The sequence below is a fragment of the Mesoplodon bidens genome (genome assembly GCF_964165515.1).
Source record: "Mesoplodon bidens genome assembly, chromosome: 14".
NCBI lineage: Eukaryota > Metazoa > Chordata > Mammalia > Artiodactyla > Ziphiidae > Mesoplodon > Mesoplodon bidens.
Window position 1 is genome coordinate 36109116 of NC_138170.1, and position 24556 is coordinate 36133671.

The 24556-nt window shown below is 36.5% G+C and overlaps 1 protein-coding gene across 1 annotated transcript in view; it reads left to right on the forward strand.

Moving 5' to 3' along the window:
* WDPCP (WD repeat containing planar cell polarity effector) overlaps positions 1-24556 on the forward strand; it is a 243648-nt gene that overhangs the window by 143077 nt on the left and 76015 nt on the right. Inside the window, exon 12 of the mRNA XM_081253708.1 lies at positions 3554-3617. Within this exon, the coding sequence (XP_081109834.1) occupies positions 3554-3617 (64 nt within the window). The remainder of the gene's footprint in view (positions 1-3553; positions 3618-24556) is intronic.

Consider the following 24556-nt stretch of genomic DNA (forward strand, 5'->3'; position numbering starts at 1 on the left):
TTCTAAATAAGTTCATTTGTACCATTTTCTTTTAGATTCCACATATAAGTCATATTGTATGATATTTGTCTTTGTCTGACTTACTTCACTCAGTATGATAATCTCTAGGTCTATCCATGTTGCTGCAAATGGCATTATTTTGTTCTATTTATTTATTTATTTATTTGGCTGCATTGGGTCTTTGTTGCTGCGCGCAGGCTTTCTCTAGTTGTGGCGAGTGGGGGGCTACTCTTCGTTGCGGTGCACAGGCTTCTCATTGCAGTGGCTTCTCTTGTTGCAGAGCACGGGCTCTAGGCACACAGGCTTCAGTAGTTGAAGCATGTGGGCTCAGTAATTGTGGCTCGTGGGCTCTAGAGCGCAGGCTCAGTAGTTGTGGTGCACAGGCTTAGTTGCTCCACGGCATGTGGGATCTTTGCAGACCAGGGATTGAACCCAGGTCCCCTGCATTGGCAGGCAGATTCTCAACCACTGAGCCACCAGGGAAGTCCTATTTTGTTCCTTTTTATGGCTGAGTAATATTCTATTGTATATATATACCACACCTTCTTTATCCATTCCTCTGCCAATAGGCATTTAAGTTGCTTCCATGTCTTGGTTATTGTAAACAGTGCTGCAGTGAACATTGGGGTGCATGTATCTTTTCGAATTATGCTTTTCTCTGGATACATGCCCAGGAGTGGGATTGCTGGGTCATATGGTAGTTCCATTTTTAGTTTTTTAAGGAACCTCCATACTTCTCTCCATAATGGTTGTACCAATTTACATTCCCACCAGCAGGGTAGGAGGGTTCTGTTTTCTCCACACTCTCTGCTGCATTTACTGTTTTTAGATTTTTTGATGATGGCCATTCTGACTAGTATGAGGTGGTATCTCATTATAGTTTTGAGTTGCAATTTTCTAATAATTTGTGACATTGAGCATCTTTTCATCCGCATTTTGCCATCTGTATGTCTTCTTTGGAGAAATGTCTATTTAGATCTTCCACCCAGTTTTTGATTGGGTTGTTTTTTTTATATTGAGCTGCATGAGCTATTTGTATATTTTGGAGATTAATCCCTTGTTAGTCACTTTGTTTGCAAATATTTTCTCCCATTCTGTGGGTTGTCTTTTTGTTTTGTTGATGGTTTCCTTCACTGTGCAAAAGCTTTTAAGTTTAATTAGGTCCCATTTGTTCAGTTTTGTTTTTATTTTCATTGCTCTAGGAGGTGGATTCAAAAACTTGTTGCTGCGATTTATGTCGGAGCATGTTCTGCCTACATTTTCCTCTAAGAGTGTTAGAGTGACCAGCCTTACATTTAGGTCTTTGATCCATTTTGAGTTTATTTTTGTGTATGGTGATAGAGAATGTTCTAATTTCATTCTTTTACATGTAGCTGTCCAGTTTTCCCAGCACCATTTATTGAAAAGACTGTCTTTCTTCACTTGTGTAGTCTTGCGTCCTTTGTCATAGGTTAATTGACCATAGGTTTATGGGTTTATCTCTGAGCTTTCTATCCTGTTCCATTGATCTATATTTCTGTTTTTGTGCCAGTATCATACTTTTCTGATGACTGTAGCTTTGTAGGATATCCTGATGTCAAGGAACCAAGATTACTTTGGCTATTCAGGTCTTTTGTGTAGCCATACAAATTTTAAGATTTTTTGTTCTAGTTCTGTGAAAAATGCCATTGGTAATTTGATAGGGATTACATTGAATCTGTAGATTGCCTTGGGTAGTACTGTCACTTTGACAATATTGATTCTTCTAATCCAAGAACATGGTATATCTCTCCATCTGTTTGTGTCATCTTTCATTTCTTTCATCAGCACCTTGTAGTTTTCTGAGTACAGGTCTTTTGCCTCCGTAGGTAGGTTTATTACTAAGTATTTTATTCTTTTTGATGTGATGGTAAATGGGATTGTCTCCTTAATTTATCTTTCTGATCTTTTGTTGTTAGCATATAGGAATGCAAGAGATTTCTGTGTATTAATCTTGTATCCTGCGACTGTACTAAATTCATTGATGAGCTCTAGTAGTTTTCTGGTAGCATCTTTAGAATTTTCCTTTTTGTTTTAACTTTGTATTTTATATTGGAGTATCGCTGACTGATAATATTAGGATCAGGTGTACAGCAAAGTGATTCAGTTATATATATACATGTATCTGTTCTTTTTCAAATTCTGTACAAGAGTAATGCTTATCCTCTCTTTATAATTTGAAGATATGTCCCTACTATCTTCTACATCCCATTCTTTGACTACTGTCCAGAGTAGTTCTGCCTCCCCCACCCCCATTTTTGCTCTTTGCTCAGGGATTCTTACTCTAGTTTCAATCAAGGGACTTTGTTGGTTATTTTTTGGTTGAGAGTGTGGTACCCTTGGAAATCTCCTTTCTTTAGAGCCCTGTGTTGTACTTTAACATATATTTTCTAAGCAATCTATAGTTGGGAGCGCCCTTTGATATTTTTGGTTGTCCATACTGCCAGATGCCAATGCCAATTCTTTCATTTTATCATAATGTTAATCATTACTCACCTAGAAAGAAGAGTACCTTCTAACCTGTCCACCTTAATCTCATTTTTTCCAATTTCAATTAATTTCAATTAATCATATATATATATTATTTCACAGTATAAAACAGAGAACAGAGAACAACTTGGTTATTTATCTTCTTGTTTCTTGAGTCAGAAAGACTGACAGTTATATGTAAGTCTCAACATTTAGACAAAATAAAGATGAACTTTCATTCCAAAATCCTGTGCAAATTGTATGTTCGTGACATGCTTTTCTCTCAGGATTTTAAAATTTCTACAGAGGCAATTAATTTAAACTGAAGTTTGTTCTCATGTATTTTAGCCTAAAATTAAACTTTCACAAAGAAAATTCTCAGTTTTACCTCAAGGAAAGATAGGATAAAAGAGTAGAAAAGTAGTATCTTAAAAAAATACTTATCCGAAAAAGAGGGGATATTTGTATATGGATGGCTGATTCACTTTGCTATACATACAGCAGAAACTGACACGGCAGTGTAAAGCAACTATACTCCAAGAAAAAAAAATCTTAGAAACCATTTATTATTTTCATTTACAACAGAGGAGAACATATTTTTTCAAACTCACAAATATGAGAGTTTTGTAATAATGCAACATTTGACTTCTCAACTTTTACCTAAGAAACATAAAAGTATAATTATATGATTTATTAATTGCTCTTATCCTGCTATATTCTCCATATCCCCATACTTTTCTCTTATATAACAAAACACAACAAAGTAAAATATAATGAGAAACATTATTTCCTAAGCTATTATTTCTCTACATTCAGCAGCACCTAATCTGGTTAGGTTTATCTTTGAAAGTTGCACTGAACACCTCCACAGGGCTGTGTGCCTCAGCTTCTCCTAAGTACAATAAGAGTTCACATAGGGAAGATCCCAGCAGGCAAAGTCCCTCCTGTTTGAGAATATTTTTCTTATCAGAACAAAAACAGTAACACATAAGTAAATTAAACAAACTGCTCTCTCCTCTTCTGTAGTTTTGTTCACAACATATAACATTTCTTTTCTACCTTATAGGTACCAGAGATTTGAAAAGGCATTTCTGTTAGCTGTTGACATTGGTGCTCGTGACCTGTTTATGGTGAGTCATTCCCAGAGATGATTTTGTGCCTTCAGTTCTAAGGATGAGTAAGTTGTCAGCTTTTGTGACCATTAAAAAGGATTAGTGTCATTTGTGCCTTCAACACATGGTGGGAAAGCATTATTCCATCCTGGCTTGCAGCTTTGCCTTCATGAAACTGGTCAATAGCCATCTAGTCTCTTTTGACTTGTTGACATTTTCCTTGCCAGACCCAAAGGATTTTTTAAGTTTTCTAAGAATTTATAATTTTTGAACGTTTCTCCTCATGTACGTTGATGTGAGGGGATGACACCTTTGTATCTAACAAGCTTAAATGTCTTTCTAATCCATTCTCTAAAGAAGTACAGCTTCAGAAATCAGGACCTAGGGCAAAACATGTCCCCTAGATCTTGAATGTGCTCAGTTTGTCTCTTAGATTTTAGTGAGAAGTAACATATTATGAATGTTCTCACTTGTATTTTTAAAGTATCCACAGGGCAAAGTGGATCCAAGAGGATATAAATTCAAATATGCTTTAGTCCTCCACTTATTAGCTACAGAACAGTAAAATCAACCAGTTTCTTACAGATCTTTGTGCTCTGTATCAGGTTCTTATTTTATAAGATCTTTCACCACAGTGTCCAGTGAGATCAGATGAACAAAGGTGGGGTTCCTGGTTTTCCAGCATATTCTGCTCCACAGAGATTTCACTGTTGTCAATGAAACAGTGAAGCAAAAGCTTCTTGAAAACAACAAAAACTTCTGGAAGGCTCTTTTACCTGAATCTTCTGCACAAATGAAGACATTTTGTAGTTGAAATTAAGCTTTGATGCTTTAGATGTTAATATGGGTTCATGACTTTGGAATGAATTTGTTATTTAAATTCTAATTTTGCATCATTCAGTTAAATTGTGCTTTCATTGATCATGAAAAAAATCTAATTACTTCACATGTATGAGCCTTTTGTTGGTCATCTGTATTTTGTTAGGTCAAATTGATCAGGCATATTAGTATATTAAGGGAACATTTTATTATTTTCACCAAAGTCTATGCATGCAGACATCACAGTGTCAGAAATTTAATTACAACACTCTAGATTTTCTGACCCCAATGACTTTCACTCTTTATCTCCACCTTCTCACCTCTGACACTACTCACAAGTAAAGGTAGATTTTCTTCATATTTCTTTATTTTTTTTATGTCTGTAGTCCCAGTCTTTTTTCCAGCGAAGATAAGAACTGAAGAGATGAGTATTTAAATATTTAGTGTCTGGTAAACTTTCTTTCTCAATGTATTATTATATTGCTCTGTAATTTTTGCTGCTTTGGCTATTAATTAATACATAATCATCAAAGCCATCTTATAAATTTTTTTCAAATCATATCTGTTTCAGTATTTAGTCTCAGTTAGGCAGTAACAATATAAAGAAAGTCTCCATGTTAGTTTAAAGCCAGATAGGCTTTCTGCTGATAGGCTAACCCTAACCCTAACCCTAACCCATAAGGATTTTTACTAGTAAAGGGTAAAAACCTAAAATAAGGGAATGAGAGAAATAATTTTACTTTCCTTTTTATTTGTAAAAGTGAACAATCAAAATGCTACATCCTTATTCTTCCTATGTAACTTTGCTTATTTATAGCCCAAGATCTGCCTTAAGGAAGCATTAAGAGCCTTAAGAGAGCATTAAGGCCTTAAACAAAGCTCCATTTAAGCTCATGATTCTACTATATACATTTGAAGCTCCATATTGAAATTGTCTAAAGAATTTATCATGTTTTCTAATAGATCAAATATTACTATTTAAATTATCATCTAGCCTAAATACTGATAAATATTACCTCTTTGAATTTAAAAGTTTTTAAAATAAACAGGATTATTCCTACATGTAAATTATCTTCTCCCGCCAAGATATCTCTTCCTTAAAGAATAAAAATATGACCACATTGAATGCAAAGGGGTCACCAAAAAAGTATAATGGTTAACCTGAGAATATTCTTTTTGCATTAGCATCTATCAGAGATAGAAGGATAAAAGACATATAGCATGATATCAATAGGCCTTGAATATTAAAAAGTCAGTATGTGGGTACTGGACCTGAGGAAATGGGCCAGAAAGGACCTCTTTGTCTGCTTTAAACTATAGCCTAAGTGAACATCTTCTAAATTAGGGTCAGCAAACTATGGCCTGCCAGCCAAATCTAGCCCCAAAATGGCTTTTTACAGTTTTAAATCGCTGAAAAAAATCAAAAGAAAAATAGTATCAAAACACTTTAAAATATATGATATTAAAAATACATGATAGTGAAATTCAAATTTCAGTGTCCATAAGTGAAGACAGCCAAACTGACTTATGTAATGTGTATGACTGCTTTACTCTATGATGGCAGAGTTGAGTGGTTGCAAGAGACTATATAGCTTGTAAAGCCTGAAATATTTCTATCTGGTGTTTTACAAAAAAAGTTTGCAGACCCCTTGTCAAAAAAATCATAATTTATAAATTCACTCCTCTATTTAAAACCCTTTAGCAGCTTCTTGTCACCTTTGGGATAAATTCTAACTCCTTAATATGGCATCTAAGGCCCCTCCACTCTCACCTCTCTGCTTTCCAGCTACATCAGCTTTCTTTCAGTTCTGGGAAATGCACTCTACTCCTTATTACATCCAGACCATGTTAAGGAGTTTGGGTTTATCCTTACCCCAAATCAGCAAGGTGTAATGGGAAGGTGTAATGGTAGATACATGGAATTTGGGCCATAAGTTCTCTTCAAGATCAGTAACTTTTGAGTTTTTTAAAATGTATATAAATGACGATAATAATATAGTACCTACCCAAGGGTTGGTTTTTTAATTGAATAAAAGCATCTTTGAATTCTATAGTGCTTTATAATTTTTTTTTTTTTTTTTTTTTTTTTTTTCTTTTTGTGGTATGCGGGCCTCTCACTGCTGTGGCCTCTCCCGTTGCGGAGCACAGGCTCCGGACGCGCAGGCCCAGCGGCCACGGCTCACGGGCCCAGCCGCTCCGCGGCATATGGGATCCTCCCAGACCGGGGCACGAACCCGCATCCCCTGCATCGGCAGGCGGACTCTCAACCACTGCGCCACCAGGGAGGCCCTATAATTTTTTTTATTATTATTATTTTTTTTTGTGGTACGCGGGCCTCTCCCGTTGTGGAGCACAGGCCCCAGACGCGCAGGCCCAGCGGCCATAGCCCACGGGCCCAGCTGCTCCGCGGCATGTGGGATCCTCCCGGACTGGGGCGTGAACCCGTGTCCCCTGCATCGGCAGGCGGACTCTCAACCACTGCGCCACCAGGGAAGCTCCAGTGCTTTATAATTTTTAAGTTTCACACAGATGATTTCATGTAATCCCATAATAACCCTTTGTTTCCCTTCACTCCTATATTGCCCCTCCCTCTTTCCCTCTCCCCACTGGTAACCACTAGTTTGTTCTCTATAAGTCTGCTTCTTTTTTATTATATTCACTAGTTTGTTGTATTTTTTAGATTGCACATATAAGTGATATCATACAGTATTTGTCTTTCTCTGACTTACTTCACTTAGCATAATGCCCTCCGAGTCCATCCATATTGCTGCAAATGGCAAAGTTTCATTCTTATTTATGGCTGAGTAGTATTCCAATTTATATATATATAAGACATCTTCTTTATCCATTCAACTGTTGTTGGAAACTTAGGTTGCTTCCATACCTTGGCAATTATAAATAATGCTGCTATGAACATTAAGGTGCATGTATCTTCTTTGACTTAGTGGTTTTGGGTTTTTTTCTGGTATATATCCAGGAGTGGAATTGCTGGTAGTTCTATTTTAAGTTTTTTGAGGAAACCCCATACTGTTTTTCACAGTGGCTATACCAATTTACGTTCTCAACAACAGTGTATGATGGTTCCCTTTTCTCCACATCCTCACCAACATTTGTTGTGGTCTTTTTGATGAAAGCCATTCTGATGGGTGTGAGGTGGTATCTCATTGTGGTTTTGATTTGCGTTTCCCTGATGATTAGTGATGTTGAGCATCTTTTCATGTGCCTGTTGGCCAACTGCACGTCCTCTTTGAAAAAACTGGCTATTCAGTTCTGCCCATTTTGTAATCAGGTTGTTTGTTTTTTTGATGTTGAGTTGTATGAGCTTTTAATATATTATGAATATTGAATATTAACCCCTTATTGGTCACATCATTTGCAAATATTTTCTCCCATTTAGTAGGTTGTCTTTTCACTTTTGTGGATGGTTTTGTTTGCTGTGCAAAAGCTTTTAAGTTTAATTAGGTCTCACTTGTTTATTTTTGCTTTTGTTTCCTTTCCTTTTAGGAGATGGATCCAAAAAAATATTGCCATGATTTACGTCAAAGAGTGTTCTGCCTGTTTTCCTCTAGGAGTTTTATAGTATCTGGTCTCACATTTATGTCTTTAATCCATTTTGAGATTGTTTTTGAGTCTTAGTGGAGATACTGTATTGGAAGTACTTTGTAAGCTAGGAAGTACTAAACAGATATTATGTGTCATTACTATTAAGAGAGAGCAACAGTTGCATTTACATGCCAATTGCAAGAAATAATGAAGACCTGAAACAGGGCCTGAATTAAATGAATATAAAAGAGAAGATATTTTGTAAGCAAAATCAATATGATTCAGTAAGCCCTTAGATGAAAATGAAATATTTAGATTATGAGTAAATAATAATATAATAAAAAACAATACCATAAAATATAAAGAACAAAGTAAAAAAAAAATCACTTGAAATTTTCTTATCCAGAAATGAACATCCTTTAAAATACCTCTATAAGTGTACACATGTACTAAACTTTTTATTTATAACTAGTTTTTTTCATTCATCAATGTTATAGTGATAGTTTTCCATAAAAATAAATATAGACCTCTATCACTACTTTAATGGTTACATTGTATTCCATTTTATGGGTGGTACTGACATAAAAGCAGGTATATAGACCAGTGGAACAGAATAGAGAGCCTAGAAGTAAACCCATGAATATACTGTCGACTGCTCTTTGACAGGGGCACCAAGAACATACAATGGGGAGAGGGTAGTCTCTTCAGTAAATGGTGGTGGGAAAAATGGATATCTACATGCAAAAGAATGGAACTGGGCCCACTCACAAAAATTACCTTATATCACTCACAAAAATTAACTCAAAATGGGTTAAAGACTTACATGTAATACCTGAAAGCACAAAACTCCTAGAAGAAAACATTGAGAAAAAGCCACTTGACATTGGTCTTGGCAGTAATTTCTTGGATAAGACACCAAAAGCAAAGGCAAAAAAAGCTAAAATAAGTAGGACTACATCAAACCAAAAAGCTTCTGCCCAGCAAAGGAAACAAGCAAGAAAAAGAAAAGGCAGTCTATGGAATGGGAGAAAATAGTTGCAAATCATATATCTGATCTGGAGTAAATATCCAAAATACGTAATGAACTCATACAACTCAATACCAAAATTCAAATAATGCAATTTAAAAATGTGCAAAGGACCTGAAGAGATATTTTTCCAAAGAAGGCGTACAAATGGCCAACAGGTACAGCAGTCGTCAGGGAAATGCAAATCAAAACCACAGTGAGCTATCACCTCACACCTGTTAGGATGGCTTGTTTCAAAAAAGACATAAGACTAAAAAATGTTGGCAAGGATGCGGAGAAAAGGGAACCCTTGTACTGTTGGTGGGACTGTAAATTGATACAGCCATTATGGAAAACAATATGGAAGTTCCTCAAATTAAAAATAGAACTACCATATGATCCGGTATTCCCACTTCTGGGTACATATCCAGAGGTAACAAAATCAATATCTTGAAGAGATATATGTACTCCCATGTCCTCTGCAGCATTACTCACAAGAGCCAAAATCTGGAAGCAAGTTATGTGTCCACTGACATGAGTGGATGAAGAAAATGTAACATACAGAAAGATATATATATATATATATATACATACATACATATACACACACACATACACTATGGAATGTTGTTCAGCCAAAATATGAAGGAAATCTTGCCATTTTCTATAACATGAATGAGCCTGGAGAGCATTATGCTAAGTGAAATAAGCCAGATAGAGAAAGACAAATACTGTGTGGTATCAGTTATATCTGGAATCTTAAAAAGAAAAAAGCTGATTTCATAGAAATAAAGAGCAGAAGGGTAGTTGCTAGGGGCTGGTTAGTGCTCTTTGTGTACTATTTTTAAAATCTTTTATTATCCCAAGGTCTTGAAAATGTTCTCTTTTTAATCTTCTAAAAGTTTTATTATTTTAATGTTAACATTCAAACCTATGATCCACCTAGGTATGGCTCAAAATTAATTTCTATCATACACACACACACACACACACACACACACATATCCAGTTGACCTATGACTGTTTATTAACAAGACTGTCCTTTGTTTAGTGCTTTACATGGCCACCTTTGTCATAAATCAGGTTCCCATATATACGTTTAGGTCTGTATCCCTGTACCAAGACCAGTCTTAATTATTGTCCTTTTTAAGTATTTATATCCAGTAGCATAAGTCTTCCAACTTTGTTTAAATGTGTTGTTCTTATTCTAACTTCTTGCGATAGATGCTTAAATCATGGATTTTTTTAGGCTTTATTTTCCAATGTATGCATTCAAGGGGATAATTTCCATTCAAGCATAGCTTTGTGTTCTGACACTTTATGTCATATTTTTCATTATCATTCAGCTCAAAATATTTCTAACATTCCTGTTGTGAATTCTTCTTTGCCCATGATTTCTTTAAATTTCAACTAATTTCAAACAACACACACACACACACACACACACCCCTTAACCTACTGTATTATGTCAACCCTTTGAAATTTGTTGAAACTTTTTTATGGCTCATTATATGGTCAATAGTGAAGTTTCCATGTTCATTGAGAAGAATATGTACTCTGCAGTTTACAGTTGTTGGGTACAGTATTCTATATAAAGTCAAGTTTGTTAGTCATGTTGTTCAGTTCTTCTATATCTTCACTGAGACTGATGTATTAAAATTTTCCACTGTGACTGTGGTTCTGTTTGCCTTTTTTGTTATTTTATTTGTTTTAAGGCTGTGTAGTTAGGTGCATGCCAGTTTAGAACTGTTATATTTTCTTGGTATATTGCACCTTTATCATTATAAAACATTCTTCTATTTTCTAGAAATGTTTGCCTTAAAACCTACTTCATATCTCAAAGTATACCTACACCAGCTTTATTTTGGTTTGTGTTTACTTATATCCTTCATATATCATAATCCATGTTTCCTTATATTTAAATTGTATCTCTTGTAAGCAATATAGAGTTGGATATTTGTAATCAACTCTCACAAGCTTTGTCTTTTAACTGGATTATTTAATTGAAATATAACATAAATAATAGTACAACTATTTCTTTTCTGTATGTCCGACTTATTCTATGTCCTTTAACCATCCTTGGCCCTCTTAGTATTAACTATATTCCATTCTTCTCTTTCATTAGCTTATTTTTTTCCTCTTTTTCTCTTGACTAATGTCTTTTTGGTAGGCCTTTTCATTGTTGCTGTTGTTTGGGGGTCATTTACTCTTATCTCTTTCCTCTTTTTTTTTAAATTGAATTTTGGACATAAGATATTTAAAATTTAGTGATAATTTGAGGCTGTATATGATGTTAGTTATTTTCCTCCAGAAAGAATTTACTTTTGTTACTGTAAAATAATTAGGGTAAAGGTTAAACAACATTTTAATCTGTTCTGGAGTTGAGTTTATTTGAAGCTGAGTTTCAGTCTGAGAGGTGGTTTATTTCCACTTTATACTTATGTCAAGAATGTAGCCCTTCAGGAGTCCCAGCTGAAAGCTCTGTCTCAGCAATCTCTGAAGTATAACTTTGTACTTTTAGCCCGATACCTGAAACTCTACCTAAAGCTCTGTGCAGTTTCTCAACTTTTCAAACACTACTTCCTGCGCAGTTTCTCAGGCTCTTGGCCACCAATTACAAATTGGCAAATGCTTTGAAAGCAAAAGCAGCACCAAATATCAGGCTTATACCTCTCTGGGCTTTGCTTCTGTCTAGGAACTTGGGTCTTTCAAATACTCACTGTCTTGGTAGGTCTCCAGTGTCTGCAAACAGAATTTTAGAAATTATTTTATCCAGCTGTTCTAGTCATTCTCAGTAAGAGTATTCTCTTTTATATCCTTATCTGGATAATTGGAATCAGAAGTTCTGCAGTATATTTTTGGAAGGTGAGTGAAGTGTTAAACCTGGCACTAGCTGCTTTCCAATTCTGTATAACTCCCTGCAGTGTGCTATTATGTTTGAACTATTAATCACTAAGAGCCTTAAATGTGACAAATTCTACTTTTAAGCATAACATGTCATCAATTTTATGCCCCAAATGGATCAAATGAAATTTTATAAAATACTGCATACTAGGGTTTATCACTCAATTAAAGTAAAAGAACTAAAGAGAAGAACCTAATTTTTTCCTATTTTAACTCATTTTCAAGAAAGTAAAAAAAAAAAAAAATTACAGCTCTTCAAGTTGAAGAATTGTTTTAATCTTGTAGGATTAATAATGCAAGTCTTTCCTTTTGATAACAGTAGGAGATATTTGTGATTATGCCTGCTTAAATTTATAGTCTGTCTTGCTTGAGGGCATGCAAGTGCTTTATGATTATCAGGAACAAAATCGTTACAGCTCAAAAAATTAAAGAAGTTAACTTTTCTTAATCATCTGCAAAGTGCCAGGCATTATGCCAGAGGCTTTGCATGTTATCTTATTTAATTTTCATAATAATCCTAACCAACAGAATTATTATACCTATTTTATAGTTGATAAAACTGATAAGGAAAACTGAAAATCGTGATTCAAACTCAGATGTGTTTGACTCTAAAATCCATGTCATTTCCAATATACCAAACTGCTTATATAAAAAAAAGATTTGGAAGTTCTCCAAAAGTTAGCAATTTATGACTTGATGACTACCCATAACTAAGTCTAAGAAAGCTATTGTTTCCCTTTTATTCTTTATGAAAATGCACAAAGATTTCAGTAAGACTGCTTATTGTAGAATGACAATCTACATGACAATCTGATCTAGCTTGAACGATTTACAGAACCCCAGCTTATTGGGGAGATGATTCATCCAAATTAAGTGCTCTTAAAGTTTGTCTGTAGTAAAAGGGAAGCGTCTGTTGTGTGCAGTGAATATGAAAAGGATCACAAAAAAGCACCAGTTGCCTATTTCCCTATTTTCTCATTCATGTCTCCAGGAAAGAACACTTTCACATGTTTAGGCATGATTTTCTTTCAGGTAGATGTGGTTTATGCTAGTCATCATATTGATAGATCTTCCAGCACCATGAATCTACTCTTTGAGAACCCATCTGCATCTTGGGAGACACAAAGAAGAGTTGTATCTTAGAGTGTCATGTGAACTGGACAGGTGTAACACTTTTTGTGTCCATCCCCAATCTCTTGTCCTTTAGAAAAGCATCAGCTTCTCATTGGTCCCTATAGTTCAACGCTGTTTCTTACTAGAACCCAAACAAAGAGAAATAATGATATAATTAATATTGGCTCAACTGTTTTAAAATATTACTGGTGAGGTAAGGGAAGGGGGAATCTTCCACTTGCAGCCAATGGAGACATTGGTTTTCAGACTTGCCCTCCTACTGTGAAACTGGACAAAATATATGAGACAGCTGTATTTAGGCAGTGGACAATAAGGACAGCAGGACCATGATTCCTCAAAAAATGGAGATTACACAGATGAGCCCTGTATACAACTTCCAGAGCAGAGACCAGTGATGTCACTCAGCTGAAGAGCCAGAGATAAGAGTTCAGAATTCAGGGATGATGAGGGGTCTAGAATTTGTGGGACAAGATACCAGAAAGGGAGAATCTGTGTGAAGAGTGGGGACCCAGAAGTCTTCATGGTGGTTCCCTTTGGGTCCTTGATGGGAGAGTAGGCTGCAAGTAGACAAGGCCTATCAAAGAGCCTCTGCTGTGACAATGAGAGTGAATGGAGAGGCTGCAGAGTGCTGAGACATGCTTTAATTCTGGTTCAGCCAAAGTGAAGCAACCTCACTGAGCATTTATATGAAACCTCAGAAATGCCACGCTTTAAGAATAAGGACCACATACTAAGACTATTTACAAAACTGAAATAGATCTGCCTTTAAATATCATAAAACCAATTTGACAGGATCAAAAGAATCTACCACATATTTAATGTCTTGCTAGTACAAAACTCAATATCCTTTAAAGAAAGACAATATAATCCAAACTCCCTGAAATGTGACATCCACAATGTCGAGCGTAAACAGTGTCACACATTACTAGGTGTGTGAAGAAGCAGGGAAATGTGATGTATTATGAAGAGAAAAAGAAGCTAATAGTAACAGACCCTGAGATGACCCAGATGTTGAAATGAGCAGACAAGCACTTTGGAGCAGCTATTATAAGTATGTTCAAGGATTTTAAAAGAAAAGAAGAACATAATGACTGAATATATAGGGATTCTTAGCAGAGACATAGAAACTATTAAAAACCATGGGAGGAAGAATTCTAGAAATGAAAAATATGAAATCTGAAATCAAAAATTCTACTTAGAAAAATAATAGACACTGTATAATAAAGGATTAGTGACTTTGAGGATAGTTCAATAGAGACTATCCAATTTGAATAAAAGAAAGAAGAAAATTGCAAAAAATGAACAAGGACTAACATGTGAGACAAAGTCAAGTGCTCTAAAATACATGTAATTGGTGGAAAACATCAGTCTACAGATCCAAGAAGCTCAGTGAACTCCAGATAGAAGAAAGCTTTACCCAGGCACACAACATCTTGGCACAGCACATCCAGACTACTGAAACCAATGATGAAAAGTCTTTAAAATACCCAGAAAAAAAAATTACATAAAAGGATCAGCAACTAATAGGAATTATCGCTGACTTCTCATCAGAAGCAATGATACCAAAAGATAATGGAATAACATCTTTAATGTACTGAAAAAATCAAAACTCTCAACACAAAATTTTGTATCTAGTGAAAATTACCATAAAATGAGAATGAAATGAAGACACTTCTGAATAAATGAAAGCTGAGACAACTCAGCACACACAGACCTGCACCATAAGAAAAATTAAAGGATATTCTTCAGGCAGAACAAATATGATGCCAAATGTGGATATACATAAAAGAATAAAGAGCTTTGGAAATGGTAAACATGGATTAATAAGAAAAGTATTTTTTCCTCATGCCAAAATTTCTTTAAAAGATAACTGTTTAGAGGAAAAATACCAACAATGCATTGTGGTGTTTATAACATACATAGATATGAAATGAATGCCACTAACATCATGTTACTGCTGTAACATTCGTACCTTTTACTGAAGTGGTATAATAATAATTCTAAGTAGACTGTGATAGATTAAGATTGCATATTGTAGTGCCGAGAGGATTTTCTTAAAAATTTAAATAGATATGCAACTTTAGAAAGTCAATAGAGGAAATTTAAAAATACATAAAAAATACTCAAACCAAAAGAGGGCAGTATAGGAGAACAAATAGAAAACAAATAAGCAAGATGGTATACTTAAACCCAAACATTTATAATTACATTAAATTCAAATTAACTGCACACTACAATTAAAAAGCAGAGATTGAATTTTTTTTTTTTAGTCCAAGACTGTGGAACTGGATAAAAAGCAAGACCTAATTATATTCTGTGTATAAGAGAAACACTTCAGTTATTATGACACAATAAATTGAAATTAAAAAGATGTACCATGCAAACAGTAAGGTATCAGACAAATTAGACTTCAGGACAAAGGAAATATTACTAGACAAAGAAGGACACTTGTGATAATGAAAGTTCAGCAGAAGGACGTAATTCTAAATGTTTATGTACAAAATAACTGAGTTTCAAATACGTGAAGCAAAAGCTGACAGCAAAAAAGAGAAATAGACAAATGTAGTAATTCACGAACAAGTAGTAAAAAAAAAAAAAAAAAAACATAAATATTAGTGAACCTTTTAACCAACTTAACCCTGACAGTTTTTGAATCCACATTCAACAACTTTAGAATGCACGTTCTTTTCAAATGTATGTGGAGTATTCACTAAACATAGACTATCTGCTGGTCCATAAAATAAAGCACAATACACTTTAGTAGACTGAAATATGACACCAAAGGAATTAAATTACAAGTCAATAACATTCATATATCTACAGTTCCCAACTATTTGCATATTAAACAGTGCTTCTCTGAAAGTCTCATGGATCAAAGAAATCACAAGAGAAACTTGGAAATATTTTTAATTGAATTTTAATGAACATATCAAAATGTATGGGATGATTACACAGGCATACCTCATTATATTGCACCTCCACTTTATTGTGCTTTACAGATACTGCATTTTTTACAGATTAAAAGTTTGTTGCAACCCTACCTCAGGCAAGTCTATCACACACACCATTTTTCCAACAGCATTTGCTCATTTCATGGCTTTGTGTCACATTTTGGTAATTCTTGCAATGTTTCAAACTTTTTCATTATTATTTTATTTGTTATGGTGATATGTGAACAGTAATCTTTGATGTTACTACCACAACTCACTGAAGACTCAGATGATGGTTAGCATTGTTTTTTAGCAGTAAAGCATTTTAAAATTAAGGTGTGTACAATGTTTTTTAAGACATAATGCTACTGCACACTCAATAGACTACAGTATTACAGTATGGTGTAAACATAAATTTTATATGCAGTAGGAAACCAAAACATTCTTGTGACTTGCTTTATTGTAATATTCACTTTATTGCAGTGGTCTGGAACTGAACCCACAGTATCTCCAGAGTATACCTGTAATCCATTATATAAAATGAGGCACCCTAAGTCCATACTGATACAAGTAAGTACATAAATAAAGAAAGCTATTTAATAAATATAAAAGAAATGACAAAATGAAAAAATCACAATTTGGCAAACATCATAGTAATAGTTGAATAAGGCAACAGTCATCAATGAATGCTGTAACTGTGAGAGAAAGTTTCATGAGCTACAGGATATTATTTACATAGTCTCAAAATATCTCCCCACAAAATATGTATTATTTACAAAAGGAAAAAGAGTTACTTTACAGTGAAGAAGGCTGGTAGACACCATGTTAATCAAATGATCAAAATGGAGCAAATAAAAATAATTTGCTACCTTATATATTGTTATAAGAACCCAACAGCCCTTCTGTGGCTTTCCTGCAAAAAAAAGTGCAAAATCTGGATCTAATCATGAGGAAATACCAATTGAACCCAAATTAAGGGACATTCTAATAACTAGCCTATACTCTTCAAAAATTCCAAGTTCACATCAGAGAAAAGACTGAAGAACTATTTTATACTAAATAAGGAGACTAAAGGCACATACCAACTAAATCTATCAAGAAACGGATCTGTGTGCTGTGAATTGTTACTGGAACAATTGGTGAAATTTCAGTGATTAAGTGGGAGTAATGTTATCAATGTTAATTTCATGATTTGATTGTGGTTATGTAGGAGAGTATCCAAATTTATAGGAAATAAACACTAATGTATTCAAGAGTGTGTTGGCAACTTACTCTCCAATAATTCAGAAAAAAAAAGATATTTGTACTGTACTTGAAACTTTTCTAAACTGAGAATATTTTAAATTTTCACTATTGTCACAGCTCTAGACTATTGTTTCTCTAAGTAGAAGCTGTGTGGTTTTGAAGTCTCTTTCTGTGGGTCACAGAAATACTTTTAATTCTGTGTCTTTGGGACCTTATTCTGCTTTTCAAAATTCAAGTGACCTCTCCAACTTAATTATTACTGTGGCATAAAAGACAGTCATTTACTACCCAAGATTGCTGCTCTGGCCCCATATGGATGGCATGAGGATGACTTTGCCTTCTGAACTTTCTCATGTTGACATCCCTAATTACCTTGGCCATTGGCACAGGACCAGTTGGAATGTCAAGTGTGTGCTATTTGATAATGCTATAAAAAGACCTATAGCTGCTGCTCTCCAGCCATCTGTGCCTTCCCTTGGCATGATACTATTGGGTAGTTTGTCTTCCGTTGGCATTATTTCTATAGCGAGGCTTACATCTGCCACTCCTAGGCACTTACTTGGTGATCAAGTTGACATAAAATAGCTTCTTTGGCACTGTTTTTATTTAGAAGAGTTTTATACCTGTAAACTTCTGAAGCAAGAATTGACATTTACTATATACATTATAATTGTAATTATATACAATATTATGAATATAGAATTTTCTGGCCTCTATTGACTCAAACCTATCTTGGATTTCCAAGTTCAAATTTTCCCAGTCAGAAGTCTCTACTCTGAAGAATTAATCTGTAAATGAAATGTACCTCTTCTGTTTTAAGACACTGGATTGAGTGTATACATCAACTTTTCCCTCCTGTGCCACATCTCTATAAATGATGGAACATACGTGTGTGTATGTGTGTGTGTGTGTGTGTGGTTAAAATTTATAACTGGAATTCAAATCAAGAATACATAAGAGACCAGAAGCTGTGAGGAATCCACTGAAAACTGTAAAACACACAAAATAATATTGAAAAAAGAAAGCAGAAACCTAAATGTCCAGATAAGATGGCTCCCAAAGTTGAACGAAGCACCAAAAGTTCTCCATGCTCTGGGAAAGGGGATACTAGGAATCAGAAAAATGTTCCTGGGAAAGCAAGGGTGAATAATAAGGTTGTAGCAAGGTGGGTGAGTGGAGAAGTCAAAGTAAGTAAATACTGATAAATCCCAGGTATTGTTAGAAAAATAAGCTGATGTGAGTATGTTAAGAATTTAAGAATATTCACCAGAAAAATAGGAAGGGTGATTTTATGAACTGAATTGTGTCCCCCTCTCTTTCCAAATTGATATGTTGAAGCTGTAACCCCTAATGTGACTGTATTTGGAAGTGAGGCCTTTAAAGATACAGTTAAGGTTAAGTGAGGTCGTGGAGGTGGAGCCCTAATCCAATATGACTGGTGTATTTATAAGAAGAGGAAGAGACAACAGGGATGCATGTGCACAGAGGCAAATCCAGCAAGAAGGTGGTCACCTGCAAGCCAATGAGAGAGGCCTCAGGAGAAACCAAACCTGTCAGCAGCTTCATCTTGAACTTCCAGCCTCCTGAACTGTGAGAAAATAGTATTTCTCTTGTTTAATGTGCCCAGCCTTTGGTATTTTCTTATGGCAGCCCTAACAGACCAATACAAATGGTGTAACTTTTAGAATCAGTAAATAAAAACGCAAAAAAGAAGACTTGATAAATTATTACAGAACAAATAGGAAATAATCAAAAGGAAATAAATAAGGGTATGGCAAATAGAAAGTAAAAAATAAGCTGGCAAGAATGTGTAAGCATCAGTAATTATAATGTCAATGAACTAAATTCACCTACTGAAAATCAGAGACCACAAAATTGGATTTTTAAATATCCAGGTATGTGTTGCATATATAAAACACTCCAAACCCAAAATAACATGGTTCAAATGGAAATATATATATAAATAAATGCTTCTAAAACCAACTGTCAGAAGAAAGTATCTGAAGACAAAAGTATTAAAAGGGAAAAAGAAGGTGAGGTACTTTTAAAGCATGTGCTCAAATTCTTTGATACTCCTCTTTTCAAAAGGTGGTGCCTTATCCTCTCATCCCCTTGAATGTGATCTGGACGTGGTAACTCACTTCAGCTATGAAGTATGACTTCTGAAACTAGGTAATAAAATGTGTTGTGGCTTCCTTTTTGCCCCTTTCTCTCTGATCACTTGCTCTGGGGGAAGCTAGTTGCCATGTCATGAGGACATTCAAGCAGCCCTATGGAGAGGCCTATGCAGTGAGATACAGATGCGTCTTATGAATGGCCGGTAAGGAACTGCATTTGCCAGCCATGTGAATGAGCCATCTAGAAGCAGGGCCTTCATACACAAACTTTCAGATGACTGCCCCTCTGGCCAACATCTTGACTGCAACCTAATGAGAGACCCTGAGTCCGAATCGCCCAGTTAAGTCTTCTTGGATTCCTGACCCTCAGAAATTATGGTATAATTGATGTTTATTGTTTTAAGCTACTAACTTTGGGGGTAATTTGTTGTGCAGCAATTTGATAACTAATACAGAGAGATCCTTTATAATAATATAGTTGATAATTATAGAAGTAATCCATCAAGTAGAGATAGCACTATTCATTTAACTACAGAGCTCCAAAATATATTCTTAAAAAAAAAAACCTTCAAGGAAAAGTTGAAAAATCCACAAAGTGCAGGATGTTAGCACACCCTTCTCTGAAAGCCATACAAGGAGAAGGAAAAAAACAGTAAGGATATTAAGGATTTTAATAACATAAGAAAACTTGACCTAATGAAGATATGTTTAATAAACAGAATGCATATTATTAATAAAATATCAAAGTCATTTTAAATAATCATATCTAAGCCACCAAGGAAATATCAACATATTCCAAATATTTCTACCACAGAAATCATATTCAGTGACTTCTGTGCAGTAAAAGTAAAAATTAACTACAAAAAGATCACCCCAGGACTTCCCTGGTGGCGCAGTGGTTAAGAATCCACCTGCCAGTGCAGGGGACATGGGTTGGAGGCCTGGTCCGGGAAGATCCCACGTGCCACAGAGCAACTAAGCCCGTGCGCCACAACTACTGGGCCTGCACTCTAGAGCCCACAAGTCACAGCTACTGAGCCCACGCGCCTAGAGCCCATGCTCCATGAGCCCATGCTCCACAACAAGAGAAGCCACTGCAATGAGAAGCCTGTGCCCCACAACAAAGAGTAGCCCCCGTTCGCCACAACTAGAGAAGGCCCGTGCACAGCAGTGAAGACCCAATGCAGCCAAAAATAAATAAATAAATAACTTCTTAAAAAAAATCACCCTCATAAAAAATAACATTATGTGCCCCCGAATTTAACAACATACTTATTAGTAACTCTTCTGCTAAAGGTGATCTCAAAGTGGAAATTATAAACTTGTAACAATGACAATGAAAATATTACATATCAAGGTCTGTGGCTTGCAGCCAAAGCAGTAATACTCAGAAGAAACTTCATAGCCTTAAATTCATTATTTTTTTAAAAAGATTGAAAATAAATGACCTGTGCTTTCATATCAAGAGGACAAAGACAAATAAACCCAAAGAATGTAGAGAAATTAAATGAAGATAAAGGAAGAAATTAAATTAAAGTAGAATTTCTCAATAAAATCAAAGCCATTTTCTAGTAAACACCTGTAAGATAGTAGTTCAGAAAAATATCATCAAGGCATAGAAAAAGAAGACAAACACACACACACAAATTAGGATTGAAAAGGACATAATTACAGCAAAGGAAATTTGTTTTTAAAGAGGAGGATACTATTAATTTTGTTTTGAATTTATTCATTTTTATCATGGATAAAAAATGGAATAAAATAATGAATTGCCATATACCAATCACCTAACTTCAACAAGTACCTATACATGACCAAACAGTTTTCATTTATATTTCCAACCACCCTACATCCCATTTTGGATTATTTTGAAGCAACGTATTATTTTACTTTAAATGCTTCATTATGTATCTCTGAAAGAGGGTTTTTTTTTAAAGAAACATCATCACAATACTATTATCAAATCTAAAGAAATTCCTCTTAGCTTCTTACTTATTTATTTATTGGCTGCATCAGGTCTTAGGTGCAGCACGCGGGATCTTTTGTTGCGGTACACAGGCTTCTCTCTAGTTGTGGCACGCAGGCTCAGTAGTTGTGGCTTATGGGCTCCAGAGCGAGTGGTCTCTGTAGTTGTGGTGTGTGAGTTCCAGAGTGTGTCGGCTCTCTCGTTGCGGCACGCAGGCTCTCTAGTTGTGGCACGCAGGCTTAGTTGCCCCGTGGCATGTGGGATCCTAGTTCCCCAACCAGGGATGGAACTGGCATCCCCTGCATTGCAGGGCGGATTCTTAACCACTGGACCACCAGGGAAGTCCCTCCCCTTAGTTTCTTAATATCATCAAATCCAATTGATGTTCAGATTTCTCTGTTATCTCCAGAAATATTTATTTTAAAAAAATCTAAAAGGTAGTTGTATCTCAGGATCAACCAGGTCCAACATTACATTTGGTTGATGTGTCTCAGTGGTTAAAGTCTATTTTTTTTTCTTTTTTGTATTTATTTAAAATTTCTTTTATTTATTTATTTATTTATTTATTTATTTATTTATTTATTTATTTATTTATTTATTTATTTCCTTTGGCTGTGTTGGGTCTTTGTTGCTGCGTGTGGGCTTTTTCCAGTTGCAGTGAGCTGGGCTACTCTTCGTTGTAGTGCGCGGGTTTCTCGTTGTGGTGGCTTCTCTTGTTGCGGAGCACGGGCTCTAGGCCCGCAGGCTTCAGTAGTTGTGGCACATGGGCTTAGTTGCTCTGCAGCATGTGGGATCTTCCCGGACCAGGGATTGAACCCATGTACCCTGCACTAGAAAGCAGATTCTTAACCACTGCGCCACCAGTGAAGTCCCTCAGTGGTTTATTTTAATCTGAGTTCCGGCTTCCTCTCTTTTCCCCACTTGTTTTGCAGTTTTGCTGTTGAATAAACTGAACCATTTGCCCTATAGAGTTTCTCATATTTTGACATGTGCCAACCTCATATCTTTGGAGTGCTTATTAATATGTTCCTCTGTCTCCTGTGTTTCCTGTAAACCATTAGTTCATTTGGGTCTGTTTCAAGTGACCATTTTTTCTCCTGGTTAGGGTCACATCTTCTTAGTCCTTCTCACCAAAAGTGAGGTCATCACTTTTGGTTTTATCCTTCATTTATAATATATATATAGTATGTATGTATATATATATATATATATATATATATATAGTATATATAATATTTATATATACTATATATATATTATATATAGTATATATATATAACTAAAGATGCATATATATTCATCTATACCCGTTTTTAAATAAAACTTCTGTTTTAGTGTTTTAGTAGCATATTAAAACATTGTTTGGCAACTTGATGGTTTTTTTTTTTTTTAATTTTATTGAAGCATAGTTGATTTACAATGTTGTGTCAATTTCTGCTGTACAGCAGAGTGATTCAGTTATACATATATATATATTCTTATTCATATTCTTTTCCATTATGGTTTATCACAATATATTGAATATAGTTCCCTGTGCTATACAGTAGGACCTTGTTCTTTTTTTGTGTGTGTGTCTGCATTGAATTGCAGTACATGAGTTGGCAGCAGAATACCTTTCCACTGAGTGCACTCCCCACTGTCTCCATCTATCTGGAACCTTTTCTCCCTTTCATAACTCCTTAGTAGCCTCCCTGTCCCCATTTCCCACTCTTTGTCTTTAGCTCTGAGAACCTCAGCACTCAACATTTTGGACAAGGGAAGTGGGTTGCATTGTCCCTGTTAGGGGAAGGTTTGCAGTGTCGTCCCCTTGAAGGCATTTGAACATGAGTTTTAAGGCTAGGGGTCAGAGCTTGGTTCAGGATTAGAGGTCAGAGCAGTATGGTTGGGGGGCTCCCTCTTTCCCAGGTTTCTCCTTACTCCCACCTCTTCTCTGTGGTCCTAAGACTACTGGAGTGGGAAAGATGGGACCCAGCTGGTCCCCCAGATTCCCTGAGGACAATGGCAAGTAGCAGGGTAAGACTGGGGAAGATCTCCTCCCAGGTCTCCATAGGCCTATCACAGTGACTACACATCCCTCAGCTGAGACCTACTCCTCTCTTCGACAAGCAGGGCTAAAGGGAAAGTTCTTTGGAAGCAGGTCCAGCTCCATATCTCACATCTCAGGACTCTAGGGCTTCCCCCTCCTGGCCCAGCCAGCACTGTCCCTCTCCCCCATTATTTTCCTGTGCCCCAAACTGAGTCAGAGAATTATCGATAGCATGAGGGGAACCTGGCTTAGAACACCCCCTTCTGCCATGCCTTCCCTATCCTGGGAATTGAAAGGGGATTTCTGAGGAGAGGGGCTGGTGAGCTCCCAGGGACACAAGGAAACTAGCGATGAGGGAGGGGAGCAAGTGTTTCCCCCACCTGATGAGAGGGACCCAAGAGACAGAGACCAGAGGAGGAGACCTCTCAGGAGACACCAATCGTAGAGTGCTGTCCCTTTAACTTAATTCTGTGGTGCCCTCCCCGGTGCTGGGGCCAGTCCCTAACTGAAAGCAGACCCACTAGGAGTCCCTGACCCTTCATCACTTCAGTTGCTAGTCGATTTCAGCCCAACTCGGTGACAACACAGAAAGGAAAGGTAGGGAGCAGTGGCCCTTGGGTTCTCCTAGGGAGGTTACACTTCGGGGGGCTGATGCCAAGTATCTATGTACCCTTTTATTGTTACCTTTTGGCTGTGCCGCGCGGCATGCGGTATCTTAATTCCCCAGCCAGGGATAGAACGCATACCCCCTGCAGTGGGAGCATGGAGTCTTATCCACTGGACCATCAGGGAAGTCCCTGATGCCCAGTATCTTTCAACTCGGGATCCAACTGAAGGAGCCAGAAGCTGGGGTGTTAACTGTAGGAAAGACCTCCAACAGTTCTCAGTCATTCCCCTATGGCAGGCCAAGGGTGGCAGCTTCTAGGAATCTTTCCCTCCTCTCACAGCCTACTTCCTACAACTATGGGCTTGAAATATTTTCGATCCACTCCCAGGAGGAGAAGATGCTTCAGGCACCAGGCAAAGTCCTGTCCAGGAGGAAGGTGGCAGCAGAGTGCTGGGATTGTGAGGATTTATGGACGTGGGGACAAGGCTGGGAGGAAGATAGAGCCAGGATTATTTAGCTCCCTCCATACAGGCCACTCACAGAGACGAGTGTGTGTGTGGTGGGGCGGGGGGCTTAGGTGGTGGAAGGCAATCACTGGTAGTAAGGGGAGGCCTGACTCTGATGAGGGGCCCTTAGGAATAATGGGAGCCTGGACACGGA